The 21,489-nt window shown below is 54.2% G+C and overlaps 5 protein-coding genes across 8 annotated transcripts; all 5 read right to left on the bottom strand.

Annotated features, from left to right (window-relative positions):
- Positions 1-93: 93 nt before the first annotated feature.
- On the bottom strand, positions 94-5,593 carry FGF11 (fibroblast growth factor 11). Its single transcript, XM_016142143.2, has 5 exons — positions 5,284-5,593; positions 3,468-3,578; positions 3,177-3,280; positions 2,221-2,419; positions 94-1,943 (listed from the first exon to the last, which is right to left on the bottom strand). Exons 1-5 carry the CDS (start codon positions 5,474-5,476, stop codon positions 1,873-1,875), a joined length of 678 nt encoding a protein of 225 aa, XP_015997629.1. The 5' UTR covers positions 5,477-5,593; the 3' UTR covers positions 94-1,872.
- A 695-nt stretch (positions 5,594-6,288) lies between these two features.
- On the bottom strand, positions 6,289-9,606 carry TMEM102 (transmembrane protein 102). Of its 3 annotated transcripts, none has more exons than XM_016142142.2 (3): positions 9,507-9,606; positions 8,953-9,185; positions 6,289-8,690 (listed from the first exon to the last, which is right to left on the bottom strand). In XM_016142142.2, the coding sequence occupies exons 2-3, from the start codon at positions 9,164-9,166 to the stop codon at positions 7,543-7,545; spliced, it is 1,362 nt and encodes a 453-aa protein (XP_015997628.1). In that variant the 5' UTR covers positions 9,167-9,185; positions 9,507-9,606; the 3' UTR covers positions 6,289-7,542. The 3 variants fall into 3 exon arrangements, with proteins under 3 accessions (XP_015997628.1, XP_015997626.1, XP_015997627.1); XM_016142140.2 differs by having other exon boundaries at positions 6,289-8,861; XM_016142141.2 differs by having other exon boundaries at positions 6,289-8,861; positions 8,953-9,307; positions 9,507-9,595.
- A 1,712-nt stretch (positions 9,607-11,318) lies between these two features.
- On the bottom strand, positions 11,319-15,236 carry SPEM3 (SPEM family member 3). Of its 2 annotated transcripts, none has more exons than XM_036222253.1 (3): positions 15,099-15,236; positions 14,903-14,960; positions 11,319-14,794 (listed from the first exon to the last, which is right to left on the bottom strand). In XM_036222253.1, the coding sequence occupies exons 1-3, from the start codon at positions 15,234-15,236 to the stop codon at positions 11,343-11,345; spliced, it is 3,648 nt and encodes a 1,215-aa protein (XP_036078146.1). In that variant the 3' UTR covers positions 11,319-11,342. The 2 variants fall into 2 exon arrangements, with proteins under 2 accessions (XP_036078146.1, XP_036078147.1); XM_036222254.1 differs by having other exon boundaries at positions 11,319-14,688; positions 14,899-14,960.
- A 773-nt stretch (positions 15,237-16,009) lies between these two features.
- On the bottom strand, positions 16,010-17,757 carry SPEM2 (SPEM family member 2). The gene is made up of 3 exons (XM_016141957.2): positions 17,620-17,757; positions 17,397-17,454; positions 16,010-17,262 (listed from the first exon to the last, which is right to left on the bottom strand). The coding sequence occupies exons 1-3, from the start codon at positions 17,755-17,757 to the stop codon at positions 16,010-16,012; spliced, it is 1,449 nt and encodes a 482-aa protein (XP_015997443.2).
- Positions 17,758-19,790: 2,033 nt separating this feature from the next.
- SPEM1 (spermatid maturation 1) lies at positions 19,791-21,435 on the bottom strand. The gene is made up of 3 exons (XM_016142139.2): positions 20,898-21,435; positions 20,735-20,795; positions 19,791-20,539 (listed from the first exon to the last, which is right to left on the bottom strand). The coding sequence occupies exons 1-3, from the start codon at positions 21,039-21,041 to the stop codon at positions 19,791-19,793; spliced, it is 954 nt and encodes a 317-aa protein (XP_015997625.2). The 5' UTR covers positions 21,042-21,435.
- Between the last annotated feature and the right edge of the window lie 54 nt (positions 21,436-21,489).

A 21,489-nucleotide genomic window follows, 5' to 3' on the forward strand; every position in this document is an offset into this window, starting at 1 on the left:
AGCCACCAGCCCACCCGCCCCGCCCCTAGGACATGGTCTCGCCCAGAGCAACTGCCAATGCCTGCCACCCACAGATGACAGGCGACAAATCAGTTGTATAAATCTTCTTTAATTGAAAATGCATGGAATGGAAACTGGGTCCCATGGGAGAAGAGCCAGGAGATGGGTGGAGACTGAGTAGGGTCTGTGTGGGTGAGGGAAGCATCAACTCCTCCTGCGACAAGCCAGAAGTATAAAGAGCCTGAGAAAAAGTACCCTGCCTCTGAGCCCTAGCCCTTCCCTTTAGGACCCCCTCAGTCTACCCTGCCCAGGTCTGAGGCTGCTCAAAATCTCCCACCTAGTTCACTAGTGGGTCCCTGATCTTTTCCAGGCCTGCCCCTAGCTCTCTGCATTTTTCAGAAGAATCTAGTCAGGCCCATTTTGGGTAACTAAAACCCAGCTGAGGTTATAAGCTGTAAGGTGAAACAAGTTCTATTCAGTTAGAAGCTCTGGAGGGTATATGAGGTCTGAAGCCCAAGAGGTCTTCACCCTCTTCAGCCTGACCTAGGGGAGAGAACTGGGGTCTCTTCAAGGGGTGGGGGTGGAGTCAAGGGTATGTCTCAATTTTTTTTTTTATTGTATACCCATTACCCTAAAGACCTCAGCTCTAAAGGGGACCTGGAAGAAATTCCTGCTGAGGTAGCTAAGTGTTCACGTCCCCCGAAATCAAGCACAGGTCCAATTATGCCATCGTTTTGGCCCTTTCTTCATCTCAGCTTCCCCACCATGAGTCAAGGATTCCTTTTAAAACTCCTCTGTCCCTTTTCAGACTTTATTTCCCTGGCAGGACCCCAGTTGAATTGCAGGAGCTAGAAACTACATGTAAAAATAAGCATGCTATAGGAAGAATAAGATCTTTAGAAAATTATCTAGGAAAAACAAGTAGTTCTTGATTCATCCAGAACTTAGTTCTTTATGAATCATAGCTGGGTCTTTTCCAGAGCTCATCCTTAATAGGTATCATTAGAGAAGGTGGGAGGGTGGGTCTAGAACTTACTCTAGAGCAATAATATGGCTATATAAGCCCCAGTTCCATCCTGGAGAGAGGAGCTAAGAGTTGTGGTCTATGTCCTAGAGCTGAGATTCAGAAGGAAGTATGGCTCCATGTGTGTCAGAATATCATGCTCTAGAACTGGGTGTCTCTGGGATAAAAAAAGTTAAACATGTGGTGATCTGAGACTGGTCTCAGTTCAGGCCAAGGCCAAGAGTTGGGCAGGGCTCAAATCCAGCCTCTCTCTACTTGGAATCCAGGGGTCCATCTAAGTTAAGGAAGCCTGATGGATCCAGAACAGAGCCTGGCAGCATGCCTGCATTCTAGCACAGTCTTAGTACAGAAATGGCCCTGGCTGGGGTGCCTCGTGTTCCAGAACCTTCGGAACAAGGCAGAAGGTAGAATAGAGAAAGAAGGAAACTAATCCCAAGCTCCAATGGACCTATAAATCTATGGGTCAGTGGCGATGAAAAGGGCAAAAGGCTCCAGAAATTGGCTGAGCCTGGGGTGCGGAGTATTTGTGTCCCGGTTCTGTAAGTTTGAGAACCCCCAGCGCCATCTCTGGAAAAGACTTTGGGGTGTGTGAGTATGGAAGGAAAGAAGTGATCCACCAGGCCCATTTTCAGACATCCCCCTCTCTGACTCCCTCCTGGATCCAAGGATCTAAGGGTCTCAGCAGTTCCTAGGCTCCCTCATGGTAGAGCACCTGGTGGGGCCTGGCTGCTCAGGGCATGAGTATGACAGCTAGAGTGAGAGCAGGGCCAGGATCAGGGCTGGGAGACAGGCTGTGGCGGTGGCTGGCTCAGTGCAAGTGCAAAAGCCTCCGGTTCAAGGTTTTCGTTTCAGGGGGCAGGGTGACTGGAAGGGGAAGTCTCAGGGACACTGTGGAGAGAAGGCTCCCGGTACATGGCCACTGTGAAGGGGAGAGAGAAGAGCGAGAAGGAGAGTTAGGCACAGAGAGACCTAGGGAGAATTAGAGCTCTGAAAGGGCTCTCTTCCGCTACACTCATACTCTGAGAACCCCAACCCAGAGGAGGAGAGCTCCCCAAACCCCCAAATGCCAAAGCCTTCCTGCCTTGACCTGTCATAACAGGTGTCCTCTTGTGGCCTCTGAGCTGTGTATCACTAAATGTCCATGTCAAGGTCAATACCCTCCCATGTGGCTCCCATTTTCTTCAGTCCATACTCACCCTCCAGGAGCTTGGGCACAAAGTGGGCAGCTGCCTTGGTCTTCTTGACTCGATTTCCCTTCATGACACGGCCCTCCTTGTCCAATCCTAGGTACCAGGCCCGGCCAGAACGGCATTGACGGTAGAGTGCAGAGGCATACAGGACATAGTAATTCTCAAAGACGCATTCCTTAAAGCGACACTCAGCTGTGAAATGTGGCTGAGGAGACAAAGACCCAGTAAGGCACACACAGAAAGGCAAAGACACATCATCAGACAGAAGGGAGCCCTGGGAAGAACAGCCACAATATAATCCATACATTTCAGGCTGGGAGGGCCAACTTCTGAGTCCATGTGGGAATTGGGAGAAAGGGAGGACAAGGAAGAGTCTGTAGGCCCCTGAGAGTTAGGAACTAGACTTTTGGGAGCCCTGGAATAAGAAGATACTTTCTCTTCACTCTATTCCTAACATTTCACCATCTGCTAGCCTGAATGACTCTGAGGAAGTGAATAATAATGAAGTCCTGAGAAAGCTGGATGAAAAATGGGGACCCTAAAATAAGGAACCCCAACCTGGTCAGTCTATGGCCTGTTAGGAACCAGGCCACACAGCTGGAGGTGAGCGGAGGGCAAGCAAGCGAAGCTTCATCTTTATTTGCAGCTGCTCCCTAGTGCTAGCATCACCATCTCAGCTCTACCTCAGACCATCGGACATTAGATTCTCATAGAAGCACCTGTCCCTGGTGCAAAAAAGGTTGGGGACCCCTACCCTGAAGAGCCTGGGGGCATCTGGAGGGCTGTGTGAAGAGTAAGGATTAGAGCGACCATTCAGGAGGTGCTCTAGAACGGACAGTGATGACAGGACAGCCATAAGAACTGGAGTTAAAGGGAATCTTGAGCTGTAAAGTATCTGTAGTTGAGAAAGTTGTAGTTGGGGAAGTCCCCAAACCCCAGGCCACTCAGCCTCTTTGTCTCACCGAGCTGTAGAGCAACCCCTCAGCGTTCATGGCCATATAGTGACCCAGCTTGGCACTCTGGATGGTGACCACACGGAGCCCCACGGGGATCAGATTGAAGTGGGCTGGGATGGAGAGAGGGGGCATCAGTACCCCAGACCTTGAACCCCCATCTGAGCTCTCCCCATACTAGCTCCCTTTTCTCCCTTGGGAGTCAGAGTCAGATTGAAAACAACAACCTGAAGGAATAGGACTGTCATCTCCTAGCCCCACTCTTTCCCTTCCCATCCAGTGGCTGGCTTCCCCTCTTACTGAAAGAGCTGGTGTCCTCTGGGGTGCCCTGGATACTGCCATCTGGATTTGCCTGGAGGTAGAAACCCTGGCGGCAGAACAGTTTGGTGACGATGCCTTTGAGCTGAGGCTCTGGAGGGAGAGACATTAATCTTTGAAAATGACATCTCTGTTCCCAGAAACATTCCTATACTTGGGATCAGAAGAAAGGAGAGTGAAAGGAAGAAATAGGGTCCCTGGGTCCCAGCTCTCTGACCCTCCAAGGAGGCTCTCTCTCACCTCTTTTAGACTCCTAAGAAAACTGGGGTGTGGTCCCCTCTGTTTCCTCTAACCATCAGCTTTCAGTTTAATTTATTGAAATTTATTTAAATGGCTTAATTCCTACTCTACAGAGCAACTAGAAGTGGGGAGGGGAGAGGAAGGGAAGAGGAAAGGGAGAGATACATCAAAAGACAGAGGACAATGAGGGACAGACAGGGCTGCTGAAGGGGCAGTGTGTTTGCAAATGTGGGGGGCAGTGAGATGACCAGGAGTCGGGCGCCAGCTCAAAAATGGGGATGGGCCTGGGCCTGATGCTGACTCAGCACCTGCTGCTGCGGCTGCCGCTCTCTTGGCCCAGGACTCGCTTTGGCCCAGCGCCGGCCTGTCTGACACTGACCCATCTGTCTGTCTGTCTGTCTGTCTGTCTGTCTGCTGACTCGGGGGCCCAGCCCTCCATGAGGCGCAGCCTCTCTGCTTCAGTCAGGTAACCTGCCTGGGGTGGGGGACCTTCTGTATCAAACCAAGGAAATGGGAGGAGGGGCGGGGGAGATGGCGAGGCAGGCTGAGTCACGTGGGGCCCGGTCCCACTCAAAGGGTGGGCTGCGGGCCATACCACGGTGGCTGGCCGGCGGCAGTGGGGGTGATGGTAGAGGAGGGCACGAAGGGGCTACACCCTAGGGGAACTGGGAGCTGGCGGGAATGGGACCAGAGGGACTCCCTGATTTTCATACCTGGACGAGGACTACAAGCTAATCTTCACAACTGTCTTTCTCTGTCTCTAGCTCTTGGACGACTTTCCTGTACCCCCTTGTAGGTGGTACGACCCCTACCCCCCCACCCCCAGTCTCGGTGTGGGTCTCCCACCAGCCTTGTACTGTGTCTGAGTTCCTTGCCGCAGAGGGTACCCTGAGCTCGTGGGACCCAATTTTGGAGTCATGTGGTGGGTAATGGGTGTGCGTGCGTGTGCGTGTGTGCGTGTGTGTGTGTGTGTGTGTGTGTGTGTCCAGTTCCCCTCTTGAAGCTCAGGATACGGGAGGAGAGCGCACAAGAGGGTCTGGGCTGGCGAGGTAGCTGCAAGGACACCCTGGGGAGAGCTGGGGAGATTGGTGCCGAGCCAAGTAAGCTCGGCCAGGAGTAACCGACCCAAGGCATAGAGGAGCAGGAGAACCGGGGCAGGGGCGGGGCTGCCGGAGCCGCAGAAACCCTCGGGGTGACCCAGGCGCCCGGAACCCCCAGGCCTCTGGGCTCGGGATGGAAAGAATCGCGAGAGCCTGCACGTAGGCTAAGGACAGTGGGGGTGGGGATCGTAGGGTGCGGTGAGCAGGAGCTGCGAGGTTTAGGGCACCAGACTTAGCCCCTCAAGCCTTCCCCTTGCCCTCGAAAGCAAGGAGACTCCGGGTTACGGGCAAAAGAAAGAGGAAACTGAGGCACAGACTGGTAGAGATTTTGTTGTCCTGGCCCACCCCCTTTCACTTTTCTTGGAACCCCCGTCAGTCGGGCCCCATTCTTCAGAGCCCCTCACTTTAACCGCCCAGGCAGACCCCCCAGTCCCGGGGACCCCGCCCCAGGCACTCACCCGGGCCGCGGTTCGGCCGCGCGGGCCGCCCCCCGCATAGTCGCACCTTGGACAGCAGGATGAGGAGCTGCTTCTGGCAAAGAGACTTGGTGCCGCGGGGACACACGCGCCGTTGCGCCGACACGGGCCGGCTGCCCCCAGGCTCGCGGACCTCCCGCTTCTGCCGGATCAGGCTACTGGCCAGCGCCGCCATGGCGCCCCCGGTAGGAGACACCCCCAAACCAGCAGGCGCTCGAAGCGTGCTAGGCTCCCCCACAGAAGCCCGCTCACCACGGCATGCTCTTGACGCTCTCTCCCTACTCAGCGCCCCACCCACAGGACCTGAGGATAAACCTCAGACCCCCCACCCCCACCCCCAGCTGCCAGCTCCCACCCTTGGGCCCCCGTGATAGCTTCGCCAGGTCCAACAGCCTATATACCTCTCAATTAACCCTACCCTCGACTTTTATCCCCTACTGAAAACTGCTCCCTCCTCTGCTTTCCAGTATCCCTGTACCCACTTCCCCTATCCCAAAGCCAAGACCCTCAAAATTTCCAAGATATGGTTCCAATATCTCCAAGCACCTATTTTGGGTCCCCTGTACTGCTAACCAAATCCACTCTTGTAATCTAAAGGGTGTGGGTCCTTAGCTTTGAGGATTTTAGCTCACCCCACTCCAACTGGGGCACTGACAATGTCAGGGAGGAACCCAACCTTGATGTCTTTGCCTCCCTCCAAGTAAAGAGGATCCCCACTTTTTTTCACTGAAATCCCTAAAACTATATCAGAATATCTAGGCTGTCCCCATTCAGTGAGAAGGGGTTCCCGGACTCTATCTCTGGATAATACTTTTTTTCACCAAGTCACCCCCATTCCTAGTAGCACAGGGTTCCAGCTGCTGATTCCCTTTCCTCACCTTGTTACCCTCCACTCCTTTTTAAGTCACCTCCAAATCCACCCTTCTTAGCGGGTACACCAGGTGGTTTTCCAGATGGCCCTCTGTCACCTCGAAATAAGGAGCATGGTTTTTTTTTTTTTTTTTTTTTTCTGGCTGCCCCTTAATTTCCTGGGGACAACTGGTGCTGTTTAGATCCCACGCCCTCCAATCCAACAAACCCCCCGGAGAGGAGTGCTATCCAAAGGTGAACAGGCCCCCTACAAGTCAGAGCTCATCAGAGCATTCTGCGTCAGGGCTTTTTCATCCTCCCCAGAACTACCTATAGTACCCCCCCTTTTCCCCGACGCCCCTTAACCTGTCCTGTCTTGTTGATCTGGCGACGGGTGACGCTGGCTCCGGTTCCAGGCTCCTCCCTCCCCAGCAAACAGAGCTTCCCCCCACGCCGGGCTAGGCGTCCCGGATTCCCAAAAGAGATGTCCCTGCAGAGCGCCTTGGTCTGGCAAAGTCAGAGCACTGGGCCTGGCGACTGGACTAAGCGCAGTAGCGGCAGCAGCGACTGTGGGAGGCCGAGGCGGCCACCGCAGTTCCCCGCCCCCCCCCCCACCTCCCCGCTTCTCCGAGAGCCGGCCCGGGGGCGGGGCAGGGGGCGGAGACACGGAGAAATAGCGGGGTGAGGCTGGGCTGGTGGAACCCCCAGGTTTCTTGGAGGTGGGGAGTGAAGACAGTCTTACAAGCAAGCGGGGCCAGGGCAAGGCCGCATGTTTCGGGGTTCAGAGCAGACACAAAGATGACTCCACTGAAATGGAACCCTGATGCGGGGAGAGGTTGAGTTTAAGACAGATGGAACGGTGGACACCCTAAAATGGAGAAAGGGATCGTACTGCCCGGGATAGGTGGACAGAACTAAATGAATAAAGTGGGGGAAATAACTTAAGAGACTGGGGTAAAGGAGTGGAGGCTGAGATCTGGCCTGGAGAGAAATCTGGCCTCCTTAATATCGCTCTTTTTTTGTGTGAGCCAAATTGGTCTGTCTCCGGTCTCCATACCTCTCCTTTCCCCGTTTTGCCAGCAATTATACTCCCCCAACCCTACTGACTCCTGAGAGAAAAGATCATACGAATTGGGGAAAATGTTGCCAGAGGCTGCACCAGGACGTGAGGGATGCTGGCCACAGATTTGGAGTGGAGGAGACTGAATGGAACGACCTGTATCAGGGTTGGGGCGGAAGGGGGTGTGGGACGACAGGGAGGAACCCGCGAAGCCTAGAACGGGACCTTTGGGTTCAGGATGTTCAGTCTCTCCGGCAGGCAAGGGGCGAGGACTCCCCTCCACATCGGTTAGCTAACAATAGCACTTTCTACGCTGGTAGGAATAGTACCATTTAATGGACCCCGCCCCCCACGCCAGCTAAGCCACCCCCCTTGCGCGCAGCCTTGGCCTCCTCCACCGCAGTGCACAGGGCCCGGGCAGGGTCCCCACGAAGCCGGGTTAATGCCAAGAGCAATGCAGCGGCACCGTGCCCCGCACACAGCTTTCGGCCGCTCAGAAAATAGTGGGGCAGCGTCCCAGCCTCGAGCACACGCCCCAGCTCATCCAGCAGCCCGAGGCAGCAAGCGCCCGCATTCTCAGGCCGCCCCAAATAGAGCGCGGGCAATCGCTCACAAGCCCAGTAGAGCAACGTCCGCAAAAGGTAGGGCGCCGCGACTCGGGTCCCGGCCACCAGCGGGCGCAGTAGCGCCTGGGCAGCCGCGTGCGCTTGCAGTAGCGGAGCAGGTATACGCGCCTTGAGCGCCAGCTCCTGGCGGGCAAAGCACAGCTGCCAGCCGGAAGCTCCCGGCCGCTCCATGCCGCTGCCGGGCACCAGGTAGAAAGAGGACGACTCGGAGGTCAGCGGGCCAGCCCACGAGTGGCTCCGAGCTCCCTCGGGCCAACCAGCCACGGACACCACAGGGATCAAGTCGAAAAGCAGGAGGCGGCGTGGGGGCCCTGGCGTAGCCAGGAGGACGGTGGTGAATCCCGCGTGGCGGGCTGCGTGGACCAAGCGCGGGGCACCTGGGACTGGGAACAGGGACTCGGCGACCTCGGCCAGCGTAGCAAAGAACCATGCAGCCACCTTGCCAGGGCACAATGTGGGCCACGCCTCCGGAGCCTCCGACAGCTGTGGGACTGAATTATCCATAGCTGCTTTGGTGAGATCACCATTCAATTTTTTCAGCAGTGCAGGAAAGCCAAGATCAGTTACATCTTGCCGAGGAGACTCGGGCCTCGAACTGTTACTAGGTGATTTTTCCAAAGACACATGCAACTCGGGCTCAGTGATGTAACTGTGCAGCTGGTCCATGGAGCTTTGCTGGTCCTTGGGACTTTCTTCGCTTTGGGTTCGGTGGGTCGAATCAAGTTCTCCAGGGACTGGGGGTCCTAGGCAGTCCTGCCATGCCTCTCTGACCGAGGTCCCCTGCATCACTTCTGGGAGGCAGAGCCAGGCGTAACAGGATTCCACGTCCAGTTGCAGCTCCTGCCCAGAGCCGTCTAGAGAAAACACGGGCACCAGGAGTGTGAAGCCGGCGTCGTAGTGAGGTCCCCGGGCGTAGGGACCTAGGGGTGCAGGCCCCAGATCCAGAGAGCCCTCGCGAATTCCGCCACGAAGCAGCAAAAGCTCTAATTGGGGAGGAAAGCGGGGATCTCGGCGGTGAACAAGACCTACAGGAAGAGAAGGGATTGTGAGGGCGTGGCCCAAAGTCAAGGAGGGGGTGAGAATAGCGAGTTTCTGAAGGCAGGGAAGGTTACCTACCAAGTAAAGAGAAAACAAAGTCCTTGGCCCGTAGGAGGTCTGGTCCAGGCTTGGGCCCATCAGTCCAGCTCTCCTGCACACCCAGCTCCTGGATAAGCTGGGTTAGTTCCTGCAGCTGCGCCCCAGAGCAGAAGTCGATGTCAGTGAGCGGGCGGGCTGGGGCTGGAGGCGGCGGGCCCCACCAGGGGGCACTTCCCCAGACGGCGGAAGCCATGTGGCTCTATCTTTTGGGGCTAGAGAAAACAACGACAGGAGGAAGACTAGATGGGCCGTTCTTTTGCTTCCGAAAAGTTTCCTTCGTTCTTCTGTCTTCCTGAAGCCCAGAAAGAGCCCCCAGACAAGTCTGCCAATAGGTCTGCAGATAAAAAGTCTCCAAATTTAGTCTTGAAAACAAACAAATACTTCCTTCGTCCCTGTCCTTTCTCATAAGCTGGTCCTCGCTCCCATGGACCGATTCACCTGACTCAGCAGGTTAAAGGTAGCTAGCTGTTAGGCCCCTCCTACGGAATGCAATAGCCAGTCTCCTCTGCTGCCCCTTGTCTACCCTCCCTTACCTCTTTTTTGGAAAAGGGTTGCGGTCCGTGGCTTCCCTTTGGGGAAGAAAATGGTTAGAAAGATTCAACAGGTAATTCCTTCCTGCTGCTTGCAGGGCCACGCCCTTGAATTACAGCCACGCCCCTTTCTCAAGGCAGTGAGGGTGGTTCTGGGCCGACCCCGCCTACGTTATCACTCCTCTCGCTCCGCTGAGATCTCGCGCTATCTTGGAAGTTGGAAGTTGTCTTCCACGCATCCAAGGCGTTAAGTCCTCGCCGCACACTCTTTCCTGTTCCGCTGAAGTAGAGCCTGATTGAAGTTGTAGTTTCTATGGACATAAACTGTTCTGTTTCTTTCCAAGCCCAGGTCAGCCCAACACAAACATTGCTTAGAGTTTGAGCAGAGGCGTGATAGGATGGATCTGATAGCAAACAATAGTGGGGAGCATACCTAGGGCCTGGGGAGAAATAAAGCTCTCTATATCCCATATGTGAGTAGAGGAGCCCTGGTCCTTTAGATCTGGGAGGGTTTGTCCATGCAGTCATTTTGGAGCTGAGACTGCATCCTAGAAAGTTTGCGCATGACTTGTCCAAAGTCAGAGAGGTGTTAGAAAGGAGCTCCCCAGCTGGGCGGTTTCCCTTGGAATCCCTGGTGGTAGTGCTAGGCAAAAACAAAAAGGTGACCCAGGAATGGACATGTGACTCAGGGGATGGACATATATTAGTGATGTCCACCTCAGACACACGTGTGGTGGTAGAGAGAGCACTTTGGAATCTCACAACTGATGTGTACACAGAAGAGTTATCAGGACTGAAAATCAAATCCAGAGGAAACTTCCAGTTGGGTTGGTGCAGGGAAAAGGGAAAGTATCAGGGGAAGGAAATTGTTTTCAGTAACCAATGCTACCAGAGATACAGCTTAAGTCAACGATGACACTATGAGCCAGAATATTAGGACAGAAAAATAGGAAACCAGGCACAGGCTCACAGATCAGACCAATCCATTGATGGACCAAGACTTCTTACATCCCTTTTTCCCCAGGGAATATCTCCAGAGTGAGATAGGCCTAAGTCCATGGGCAAGAGAATTAAGCAGAGACACCTAGAAAAATCAGAGTCCTGTAAAGGAGAGAATCTCCAGATCCAGAGCTCAATTTCGGGAGCCCAGATCTCAGGAGTTCCTGGTCATTGACAAAGAGCTCTTCTCCCTCAGCAACTCAGAGGCCCAAAACACAGCCCAGAACTGGGGAAGTAGGTTTCCACACATCTGGTTGTGGCCCAAGAGACCAGAGCACGGAAACTAAGGACTGGGCTCATTCCAATAGTCTGGGGTAATCAGGCACTGGGGTATCCTTACATTTTACCTCCTCTCCAGAGAGTGGCCTATGAGCCACCCTAAAATGAACTAAGTTCTCTGGGCTCTCTGGGAGTTTTGAAGATGCCGGGGATGGGTGACAAAAGAAAAGAAAGTTCCTCTAAACTCTAGAGCATTGCTGTCCAATAGGGTTTTCTGTAATGATGAAAATGTTCTAAATCTGTGCTGTCCAATACAGTAGCCACTAGCCGCCCATGGCTATTGAACACTTGAAATGCAGATAATTAGAAGGAGGAACAGAATTTTAAATTTTATTTAATTTTAAGTAATATACATTCTAATAGCCATATTTAGCTACTGGCTACAGTATTAGAAAATGCAGCTCTAGGACCTTGGGGATAATGAGTTTAGCTCTGCAACTATGGAGGAGAAGCAGGGGAAAGTATAGTTCCAGTCCTCATCAGGCCCTGTGGGTGGCCAGCATCAGGAATGGGGCTGGGGTGGATGTCCTCAAAAAACCACAGAACACTTCTCTCGCCTCTTTATTCCTGATGCACCTTTGTCCCCTCTTTTTCTGAGGGCCTCATCACACACTGATATCCCCACTCGGTGGTGGTCTCCACTGAGTTGCTAGATGCCTCTTGGCAAAGGCGCCTGGGAGATAAAGCTTCACACTTGTCTCTGCCCACTCCAAAATGTCTCTGGCGGGCATCAAAGACTACATGCCCTACCCGGGTGCCTGGCCCAGGACAGTGGGTCTTCCTGTTGATTTTGGGAGGCACAGACATTTGGCGATAGTTCTGGCAGGCTGGAGGAACTATATCCACAGGGCGGTGTACCCAGTCTTGGCTGCCTGCTCTCCGGGAGGATGGTTGTAGCTCAATTAGGACAGGAACCTCTGAGAAGGTTTGCAGGTCATTACAGATCACCTGGGCCTTGGAAGCACAGTTCTGATTAAGTGGAACTGAAGTCCACAATACATGCTGCTCTGCATCCTCCTTCCGAGGAGTTTCCTCAGATACAAATGACTTAATCAGGGACCGTGTTGACTTTGGGGTCTGAGATGGGCCCAAGATTTGGACAGAGTCGGTACCTAGAACAAGGCCTGGGTTCTTGTGGAGGTCAGGATTTGGGATAAGACATGAGTCCTTGTGGAGGCCCGATTCCTTGATAAGACTTTGAGTCCTGGGGAGGCCAGAGTCTTGGGTAAGGGCTGGGCCCTTATGGGGACTAGGATCTTGATTAATTCTTGGGTACTTGTGGAAGTTAGGGTCTTGGGTGTGTTCTGGACTCCTGTAAATGCCAGTGTCTTTGGTAAGACCACATCTCCTTTTGACCTCATTGGTTTGGGTAAGGCCTGGATTTTTATAAAGTTCAGAATCTTGAGTCAGGCCTGGATTCCTGTAGTCTCCTGAGTCTTGAGTGAGGCCTGAGCACTTATGGAGACCAGAGGTTTGGACAAAGCCTGGGCTTTTGTGGACACCAGTTTCCTGGGAAAGGCCCAAGCTCTTGTTGACTCCAGAGTCTTGGGCAAGGCATGGATTCTTCTGTGGGCCAGAATCTTGGATAAGGCCTAGATTCCTAGAGATTCTCGGATCTTGGGCATTATGTATACTCCTGTAACCTCCAGAATCTTGAGAAGGGTCTGGACTGTTATGGAGGCCAGTTGTTTGGGAGAGATCTTGCCTTTCGTAGAGTACAGTCTCTTGGCTTCGTTTTGGATTCATGTAGACTCCAGAGGCTAGCATAAAACCTGAGTTCCTCTGAATGTCAGAAGTTTGGGGAAATGTTATGTTCTTATAGAGGTCAGAGGGTTGGATGAGACATGGGCTCCTAAAGATACCTGCATCTTGAGGAAGACCTAGGGTCTTTTGAGGGCCAGTATCTTTGGTAATGATTGGATCCTTGTGAAGGCTGGAGTCTTGAGAAGGTCCTGAATTCTTGCAGAGATAAGGGTGTTGGGTAAGGCTTGGAAGGTTGTATGAGCCTGGATCTTGAGCAAGGCCTGAGTTCTTGTGGAGGCCTGGATCTTGGGTAAGACCAGGGTTCTTGGAAACTCTAGAGTCTTTTGAAGGGCCTGGGGTCCTTTGGAGGCCAGACTCTTCATTGAGGTCTAGACTCTCATGAAGTTCAGGGGGATGGGATTGGACTAGGGGTTGAGAAATGGTGGAGAACTGGGGAGGGATGAGGAACTGGGAGGGGGGTATGGACTGAAGAGACTTGGAGGTTGGAGGAAAGGTGGGGGTTTGTATTGAAGAAGAGGGCTTCTGGTGGTTGGTGGGTTGATGAAGACCAAAGGATCGGGGAGAAACAAGAGGCAGAGAAAGAGTACATGGTGGATGTGTGGTGCACAGTGAGCTCTGGGCACTGGTTGGAGAATGAAAGCAAGGTTGAGAAGATGAAGCATCCTTGGAGTAGACCAGGAATTTGGGGTAGACTGGAGCCTGGGAGTCTGTATTTTTCCCCTCAGAATTGCAAGGATGGAAGCTAAAGTAAGGGAAGGTCTTGGACTGTAAGAACTTGTCTTTGGCATCATTTGAGATTTTCCATTCCATATTCTCCAACTCCAGGTAACCCAGTATGGATCCTGTGGGGAGCTTGGCACCATCCTCACTAAGTTGCTTTGATGTTTGCTCAGCTGTATCAGAGCTCACCAGGCCCTGCCCCTCTTGGGGCCTGGAGAGGGTACCCAAGTCCTTTCTGGAATACTCAGCATTCTGAGTGGGGGACACAGGTAATAAATTATGCTTTACCCTGCGGGCATCATAGACCACATGACCAGTGGAGGGGCCTTGGCTGAAGGCAGTCAGGGTAGAGGGAACAGGAGTTAGGATGTGGGTAGGGGTGGGGGCAGGAATAGGAGAAGAAACTGGAGTGGTAGTCAGAGCCATGACAAGTGCTGGAGCAGGGGTTGGAGCAGAGATTGGGACAGAGGCTTGTGTAGAAGCAGGGGCAGGAGTAGTCACAGGGGCAGAAGTTAGGGGAGAAGCTGGTACAGAGGTTGGGGGAGGGACCAAGTTGTGGGCATGAGTATAGGTTAGAGGAGCATGGTCCAGGTTTCTGGCTGGGGTATGGACCATCGTTATGTGCTCAAGGGTGTGGCCCAGGGAGTGGGCTGAGGCATGTGATAGGCTTTGAGGCAGCATGTGGGCTGAGGTGTGCTCAGGGCCATGGATCTCTGTGGGGGTGTGCTCAGGGGTGTGAACTGTGGAGTGGATCTGGGCCTGGGCAGGGGTGTGCTCAGGGGGTTGGGCTGGGGAGTCAGTCTGGGCCTGGGTGGAGGTGTGCTCAGGGGGTTGGGCTGGGGAGTCAGTCTGGGCCTGGGTGGAGGTGTGCTCAGGGGGTTGGGCTGGGGAGTCAGTCTGGGCCTGGGTGGAGGTGTGCTCAGGGGGTTGGGCTGGGGGGTCAGTCTGGGCCTGGGTGGGGGTGTGCTCAGGGGGTTGGGCTGGGGATTCAGTCTGGGCCTGGGTGGAGGTGTGCTCAGGGGGTTGGGCTGGGGAGTCAGTCTGGGCTTGGGAGGCAGTATGCTCAGTGGAGTGGGTTGGGGAATGGGTCTGGGTCTGGGCTGGGGCATGGGCTGAGTCATAGTTTGGAGTCTTAGTCTTGTTCCCTTGGGGCAAGTGGAGTGGAACCGTATCCAACTTGCTCATCCTGGGGAACTGGGAAGATGTCTCTTGCCTGGAGATAAAGGTGGCTTGGGCCTCTGAGGCTGTAACCTGAGGTGCCTCCCCAGCTCCCATCATTCCCTCCTTCCACAGTCCCCATGGAGTCTCCACAGGAGCCCCGGTATGTCCACATTGAGGTGGCATCCAGCAGCACCTAGAAGCCTTCTCATCATTCGTGTCCGGTATCCATGAGGCAAGGTAGTTAGGGCGCTTGAGCAGGAAGCTTGGGCGATGATGGAAGTGGGAAGAGACTCGTGAGCACAGGTTCTTGGGATCCATGGAGCAGCGCATACACATGGGATGGCTGCCTATACAGCTGGGTTGCTTGTCTGCAGGGACAAGTGGGATAAGACAAGGCCTGGGTTCCTGAGGGCACAGGGATAGAAGGAAGGGGACAGGCCCACAATCCCCTTGATCCCATGCTGAGGCCTACTCACCTTTGGGGAAAAAATGATGGAAAAGAATCCGCAAGGAGCTCTTCAGATGCCTCCAGAGCTGAGGGAAGCAGGGGAGAGGAGAGTCCAAAAGTAGGGTGAGCCCTAAAATCCAACCTTTATCTGGCCACATCCCAACAGCCCTCCCACCTCAGACCTCAAGGCTCCCCCAACCCTGCTGCCCAGACCCTGCCCTGACCAGAGTCACCACATTGATCCCCACGTTGAGCAAGATGAAGCTGCCCAGAATCAGAAGAATTGAGTCTCCTAGGTCCTGGCACTTCCTGGGGTTGGTACCAGAGCACACTGGGGCTCCGTGGTAGGCTCGCTCACCCATGGCCGGGGGTCCCAGGACTACCTGGGCCCCCTGGCCCCCATATACTCACTAGGAGCCAAACTCCTCTGGTGGGGGAGGGGGGAGAACTGGGTCATAATGGAACAGTGGGTAGGGGTCACAATGAGGGAGGGGGAGGAAAAGGGAGGCCCATGGTGGCATTTCCCGGTAACCAGGTTTGAGTACATGAGCCTGGACATTCAGACAGCCTGGAAGCCAGTCCACCTGTGCTCTCACCCTCATCAGTTCCCTCATTGTTCACTAACTCTCACTTGTTCAAACATTCATGCATCCCATCCCCTTGACCACTTCTGAGACTGGGAAGATCATGGCCTCAGAGCCCTGGGGAAGGCCTGGCTCGAATCCAGAGTCTTGGCCTTCTTCCTGCCCTTTATTAAGCCGTGGGCCTGGATCTGCGCAGATATGGAACTTTCAGATCTGGAATGTAACCTTAGCTTCTTTATATGGGACTAAGCCTCTGAACCCTCTTTGGGGACAAGGAGAGCCTCATACAGAGCAGGGCCCCAAAGACCAATGGTTTGGAGTCTTCAGCTGCAAGATCTTAGTGCCTATAGACAGGACTGTGGCCACTAAACCAAGGGAAGCCTCAAGCCAAGGAAACACTGGCTTCTCATTTTAGGAAGCTAAGAGCAGAGATCCATGTTGGCAGAAGGAGTGACACTTCCTAGCCACAGACCACCACAGTGTTTCCTGGACTCTTTATTCCTCTCTCCATGCCCTGCCTCACCACCCACATCAGCAAACTTTATTGCTGGTCAGTAAAGTTTCCCAGTCCGGCTTCTATGCAGAGAGGGCCTTGAGGCTGAGCTGGAAGGTGGTGGCAGTGAGTTGGCCCGTGCTCTGCTCTCCTGCACTTGCCGCTTCAGCTCCAGGCTGTCGTACACCTGGTAGTTGGCATTGCCTCCCGGGCTCCGGCTGAGTGGCATGAAGGTGGGTGGGGGTGGGGAGGGCTCAGTAGCCTGGTCTTCAGGCGGGGCCTGGGAGGAGTGAGGGAGCAGGGCTGAGCTGGGAGCCAGTGACCGTTGGTATGAGGCCTCGCCCAACACAGTGAGGGAGGTGGATGTGGTCAGAGGGTGCCGAGTGGGCAGTGCCTCAGCCCATTCTGCTGCCCGGCGCCGTACCTCGTGGGGATCCCGGGAGGTACAGTTCAAGTGTCCTGTGGATGGGTGGGGGCTGCGGTTGGGCTGGCTATTAGCATGGCTGGGGAGGCTCCGACGGTGGGACTGCGGGGAGTAGCGCTCCCGGGCCTCAGGCCGAGAACCCCGGGGCACCAGTGCAGATGGAGGCTCAGAGCCTTCCAGACCACGCCGCCGATCCCAGGAATCATACAGTAGCTGGCCCCCTGAGGGGACCCAGGAAGGGTTAGGAGGTAGCCGGCGGGGAGGTAGTGGAGATGAGGTCCACTGCTCAGTGTCCATATTGCCCCAGATGCGGGATTGTGAGCAGTGGGGCCCATAGGACTGCAGCCTCAGCTCCGACTTGGCCTCCACACGCTTGGGCATGCGGCGCAGCTCAGGTGCCAAGTAGAGAGAGGGTGGTGGCAGGCTGGCCAGGATCCCACCCTGGCGGCCCCACAGCCCCATATTGGAGGGCAGCCCCATTTGCTGGTAGAGCCCTCCCCGGTACCCCCGTGGGTACTTGGGATGTGGGAAGGACAGGTCATCCTCTTCCTTTAGAAAGGAGTCCAGGTCCTCCAGATCAAAAGAGGGCATTGTCCGCAGTTGTGACATCTTGTGGCAGTGATGTGGGCTATGGTAGACTGAGTGGTTGTTAGAGAATTGTTTGTGGTTCTTCGGATTCTTCTGGTGGCTGCAGGGGTGGCGGCGGTAGCGGTTATGGTGGCGGCGGCGGCGGCTACGGTTGTGGAGATGATGATAGGAGGAAGAGTAGCAGTAAGTGGGTTGAGCCATCTTCACTTCTACAGGGTCCAGGGTGCAGTGGATGTGGACATCTTGGGCCTTGGCTGGGGCATCTTTTGGGGAACTTTCACAAGCTTGCGAGTTTTCATCTGTGGGAGGCAAGAGTCCATGAGGGGAGGGCAGTTGTCAGAAGAGTTCAGGGTTGGGCATGCTGGGTATCTAGGGCTATGGTGGTAGCAGAGGGGATTGAGGCATTCCCTACAGCTCTAGCTACCATACTTACTTTTCTGATTAATCCAATTGATCATCTTGTCTAAAGCACTCTGGAGCCCATGCCATATCTGAGGGTGGAGTGGAGTGGGGTGGGAGTGAAGGCCAAGCTCTCTACCTCCAACCCCCACGCCCCTCTCAGCCAAGACTGCTCTTGCAGGTGAAGGTACAGGCCACAACTGGCTCCCACCCTCAGCTCTCTTAACCCTTAGGGGTGGTCCACAGCCATCACTGACCACAGTTACCACATTGATCCCAATGTTGACAAGAATGATGAGGCCCAGCAGCAGAAGTAGGAAGTCCTCGGCATCCTGAGGACTTTCTTGGTATTGATTGCAGCACCCCAGGGTGTTATACCAGAGCTGGTTTTCCATGGTGGGGGGGTCCTAGGGCCACCTGGGCCACCACCCCCCCACCAGCCCCAACCCACACTGCACACATACCAGGACCTGGAAACCCCTGCCAGCTGGTGAGGGAGACGAGTCATAATGAGGCATGTTGGCAGGAGTCACAATGCAGAGGTGGCAGCTCTTTTATTCATTTGGCTGGCACTTTATATGATATCTCTGCCCTTGGCCTAGTTCCCAGATATCCTAGAGTTCAGTCTGTCCCTTTGTCTCCATGGGAGCTTGCTTAACTGGACATCTGATTCTCGATTTGAAAATATGGTAGCTACAGTAGTGAGACTGTCTTCATAGGGATTGAATCATGCATAAGGATTTCTTCTATTTCATTGTTGTTTTGAGATATTATGGCAGCTTGTGTAGCCTATTGGTATTTCCCACCCATATCTACTTGGGGTTACCATCTAGAGTAACTAGATGGATGGGTGACAGCAAGAGCCCCCTCTGAGTTCACCTTGCTGTACCATTCTCTCCCTGTCCTGTCCATTTCCCAGTCATAATACTTTTAGCATCCACCCTACCCATCCCTCTCTGGCCAGGGATTTCAGCCCAAGGTGGTGGTAGTCACCGAGCCCATTAGCCCCTTCACTTCAGAGGAGGACTGATTTCTACCATGCTGGGATTGCTGCCTCTGCCAGAGACCACCTGGTTTCTCTCCTTGACCAACTGCTCTCCCACTGAGCCACTTTTCCAAGTTGAAAAACTGTGAGCTGCCGCCTTAAGAAAATTACATGAAATTCACAAAGCACAAAATAGATGTAATTGTTGATATGACAATAGGAGTCTTCAATTTAAACCAGGTTCACCACTAGGTTCTTGCAAAAGGGGTGCCTTGGGGACCACAAGTCATTTGTTTGCACAGTGAACAACTCAGCTTAGAGATAGAGGAACAGCCAGGGAGCATTTCTCATCAATACATAGTAGGTGCTCAGTACATATTCACTGAATGGAATCAGTTTCAAACAATCAATGATGTTGTTTGAATGAAAATGAATAGAGAAGCATGGTAATTCACAGAAGGCCTGTCTTCTCACATTCCAGGTACCCATGTGGTATGGAGGTGAGGTCCATCTCCTTCAGCCCGGGTGCGTGCATGCACATGGCTCCTTGTTCCCTAGTTGTGTGATTGCATGCATGTGCGTGACTCCAACTGTCTAGGGGGAGGGTAGGGCCTGAGTTTCCCTGCTCTCTAGTGGATGAAATATTCTGATACATTCACACAGCAAACTGAGAATGGTGGTAAACTCTCATGGGCCAAGCTGATTCAGTGGCAATAGGAATCTACTTGTGGAAGCAGGGAGATGGAGCATCTGAGACTGTGAAGTTGATCCAAGCCTGTGTCCATGTGACCATGAATGAATAAGTCATTTGGCCTCTCTGAGCCTCAGTCTTCTCATTTGTGACATGGAGGTATGAATCAGAAGAGTGAGGTCACAGAGTACTGTGATGTTGTGATGGCGCAGCCCTTGGGAGTGACCCCAATATTTCATCCTCTGCTTCAAGCCTGCTCAAGGGTACAGGAACTTCAAGTTCTGATTGGGGAACTGTGAGAGCTTACCTATCTTGACCTTCAGTCATCCCCAACTCAAATAAACCAGAGATTAAGAGGGAACCACATTGTACCTGTAGCTGTAGCCTAAACCTAGGCTCTGGTAGGAACCAGACCTTTGAGGGGCTAGGTTTATGGGTTTTAAGGTCTCCCCTCTAGTGCAGGACTCTGGGGATGTGGAGTGGGATTAGGAAGCCTGCTCTGGGCACTAAGAAAGCAGGGTAGAGACAAATGGGAACCTTGGAATCAAGAAGGGCCTGGGAAAGGGCTGACGACACGGTTGATGGTGAGGTTGAGACCAAGAGATAGATGAGGTTCCTCAGGATTCTTTAGGCCCTGTTGTTAGAGAGATCATTCCCTTAGCAACCGGGGCTTCTAAGGTACTATGTGGGCCCTTGCACCCCCCATACCACCACAAACCTTTTTTTTTTTTTTTTTTTTTTTATTCTCCCAGTCACCTCTCTGTCAGGGGACCATATACCCAGTCCTTGCCCATTCCCTCAGCAGTGCTAGATCCCGAGGCCAAGGGGTAACAGTGGGACAGGGCCTCCACCTCCCGGGTCAGCTCCCGAAGCCGCCGCCTCACATCACGGGCATCATACATTATGCGGCCTGAGGAGCGGTGCCGGCGGACATCTGGGACTATTGCTGGGCCCTGACTAGGTGGTAGTGGGACTAGTGATGCTGGTGTGGCCAGCGAGCACTGCTCCTGCTTCCCCTCAGCCCCTGCCACTCCCTTTCCACTGTTCTTGTGGCTCAAGACCTGCGGACTTGGGGGTGGGGGGTTTACAGGGTACACATAGGCCTCTAGGCCGAGCTCTGACAGCATCTCTTTTTTGAGGGGCCTTCCCTCTGTTGTCTGCTGGAAGCGGATGGTCTGGGGAGGCGGCTCCACAGCATCCTGGGACCAGGCAGCCCAGAACCCCTGGGTGGATTGGAAGCCTTCCCAGTCTGCAGGGCAATCCCAGTTGTGGGAGCAGGTTTCCGGGTACCGATGTGGGGGCTTCTCGTCGTCGGTGTCAGGGGCCCTGGAGACTGGGCGGCGGGCACGGCGTGCTGATGAGCCTCGACGGCGATGGCGGCGAGTGGGTGGGGGGGTCACGGTCATTTTCACAGGGTCCATAGTGCATCGAAGGTGGACTGCAGGGGAGCTCTGCTTTAGGGGTTGGGTCTTCTTCCCAGGTGAGGGTGACTTAGAAGCTTCTGTGGATCAAGAGAGGTGAGAGGCTGGGGTGGGGAGATTGGCTCCTATGGGATGGAGAGGTGGGCTATGGGTAGAGACACTGCAGAGTTATGGCATCTGAGAGGGGAGAGCTGGGGAAATGGGGCCAGCTTAGGGTCAGGGCTAGAATGCTTGGTATCTGCCCCTCCAATTCCCTAACCCCAGGCTCCACTCACCTTTCTCACAAACAATATAGTGGAACAAGTGGTGTAAGAAGCCACGGAGTTTATGCCAGAGCTGGGGGGGGGGGGAGGACACAGTGACCCCAGGCAAGCCCTGGTCACCAGGCCTGCCTCCCAGCCATCCTGCCAGCACCCTCCCACCCGGCCCCGCCCTGACCAGCGTCACCATATTGATGCCAATATTAATGCAGATGATGAGGCCCAGCAGCAACAGGATGGAGTTGCCCAGATCCTGGCAATTGTTGGTGTTGGGGCTGTGATATGAGGCCCACCCGGGCCGTGGCCGCTCAACCATGGCCATGGGGGTCCCTAGGGCCACCGGGGCCCTTAGGCCCCCAGCCCACTGTGCCACAGTACCTACCAAACCGCCTGCCTGTCCCAGAGGCTCCTGGGGGTAAGCGGGTCACAATGATGCTGGGGCTCTCCCTCACAATGTGCCAAGAGGTAGAATCTTGGGCCCAGACCTTGGCAGGGGCCAGCCAAGCCCTTCACCTTGCATGCTTCTCCTGCAGGCAGGCCCCTGGACCAGCCCCCTAGGCCCTCTGGCCTGTCTGGTGTCTGTATCCATCAGCCCCTCTGGCCCTTCACTACACCAGGCTTCATCCTCTTTAGACATGGGTCCTGATCTTAACTTTCCAAACAGCCCCATTACCATGGCAACCTTACCCAGCACCCACTCCCACTTCTTCTCAGACCTCTGAAAGGAGCTTTGAGTGAGGACCCCTCTTCCTCCCTCATCAGTATATTCA

The sequence above is a fragment of the Rousettus aegyptiacus genome, unplaced genomic scaffold, assembly GCF_014176215.1.
Source record: "Rousettus aegyptiacus isolate mRouAeg1 unplaced genomic scaffold, mRouAeg1.p scaffold_m13_p_6, whole genome shotgun sequence".
Classification (NCBI taxonomy): Eukaryota; Metazoa; Chordata; class Mammalia; order Chiroptera; family Pteropodidae; genus Rousettus; species Rousettus aegyptiacus.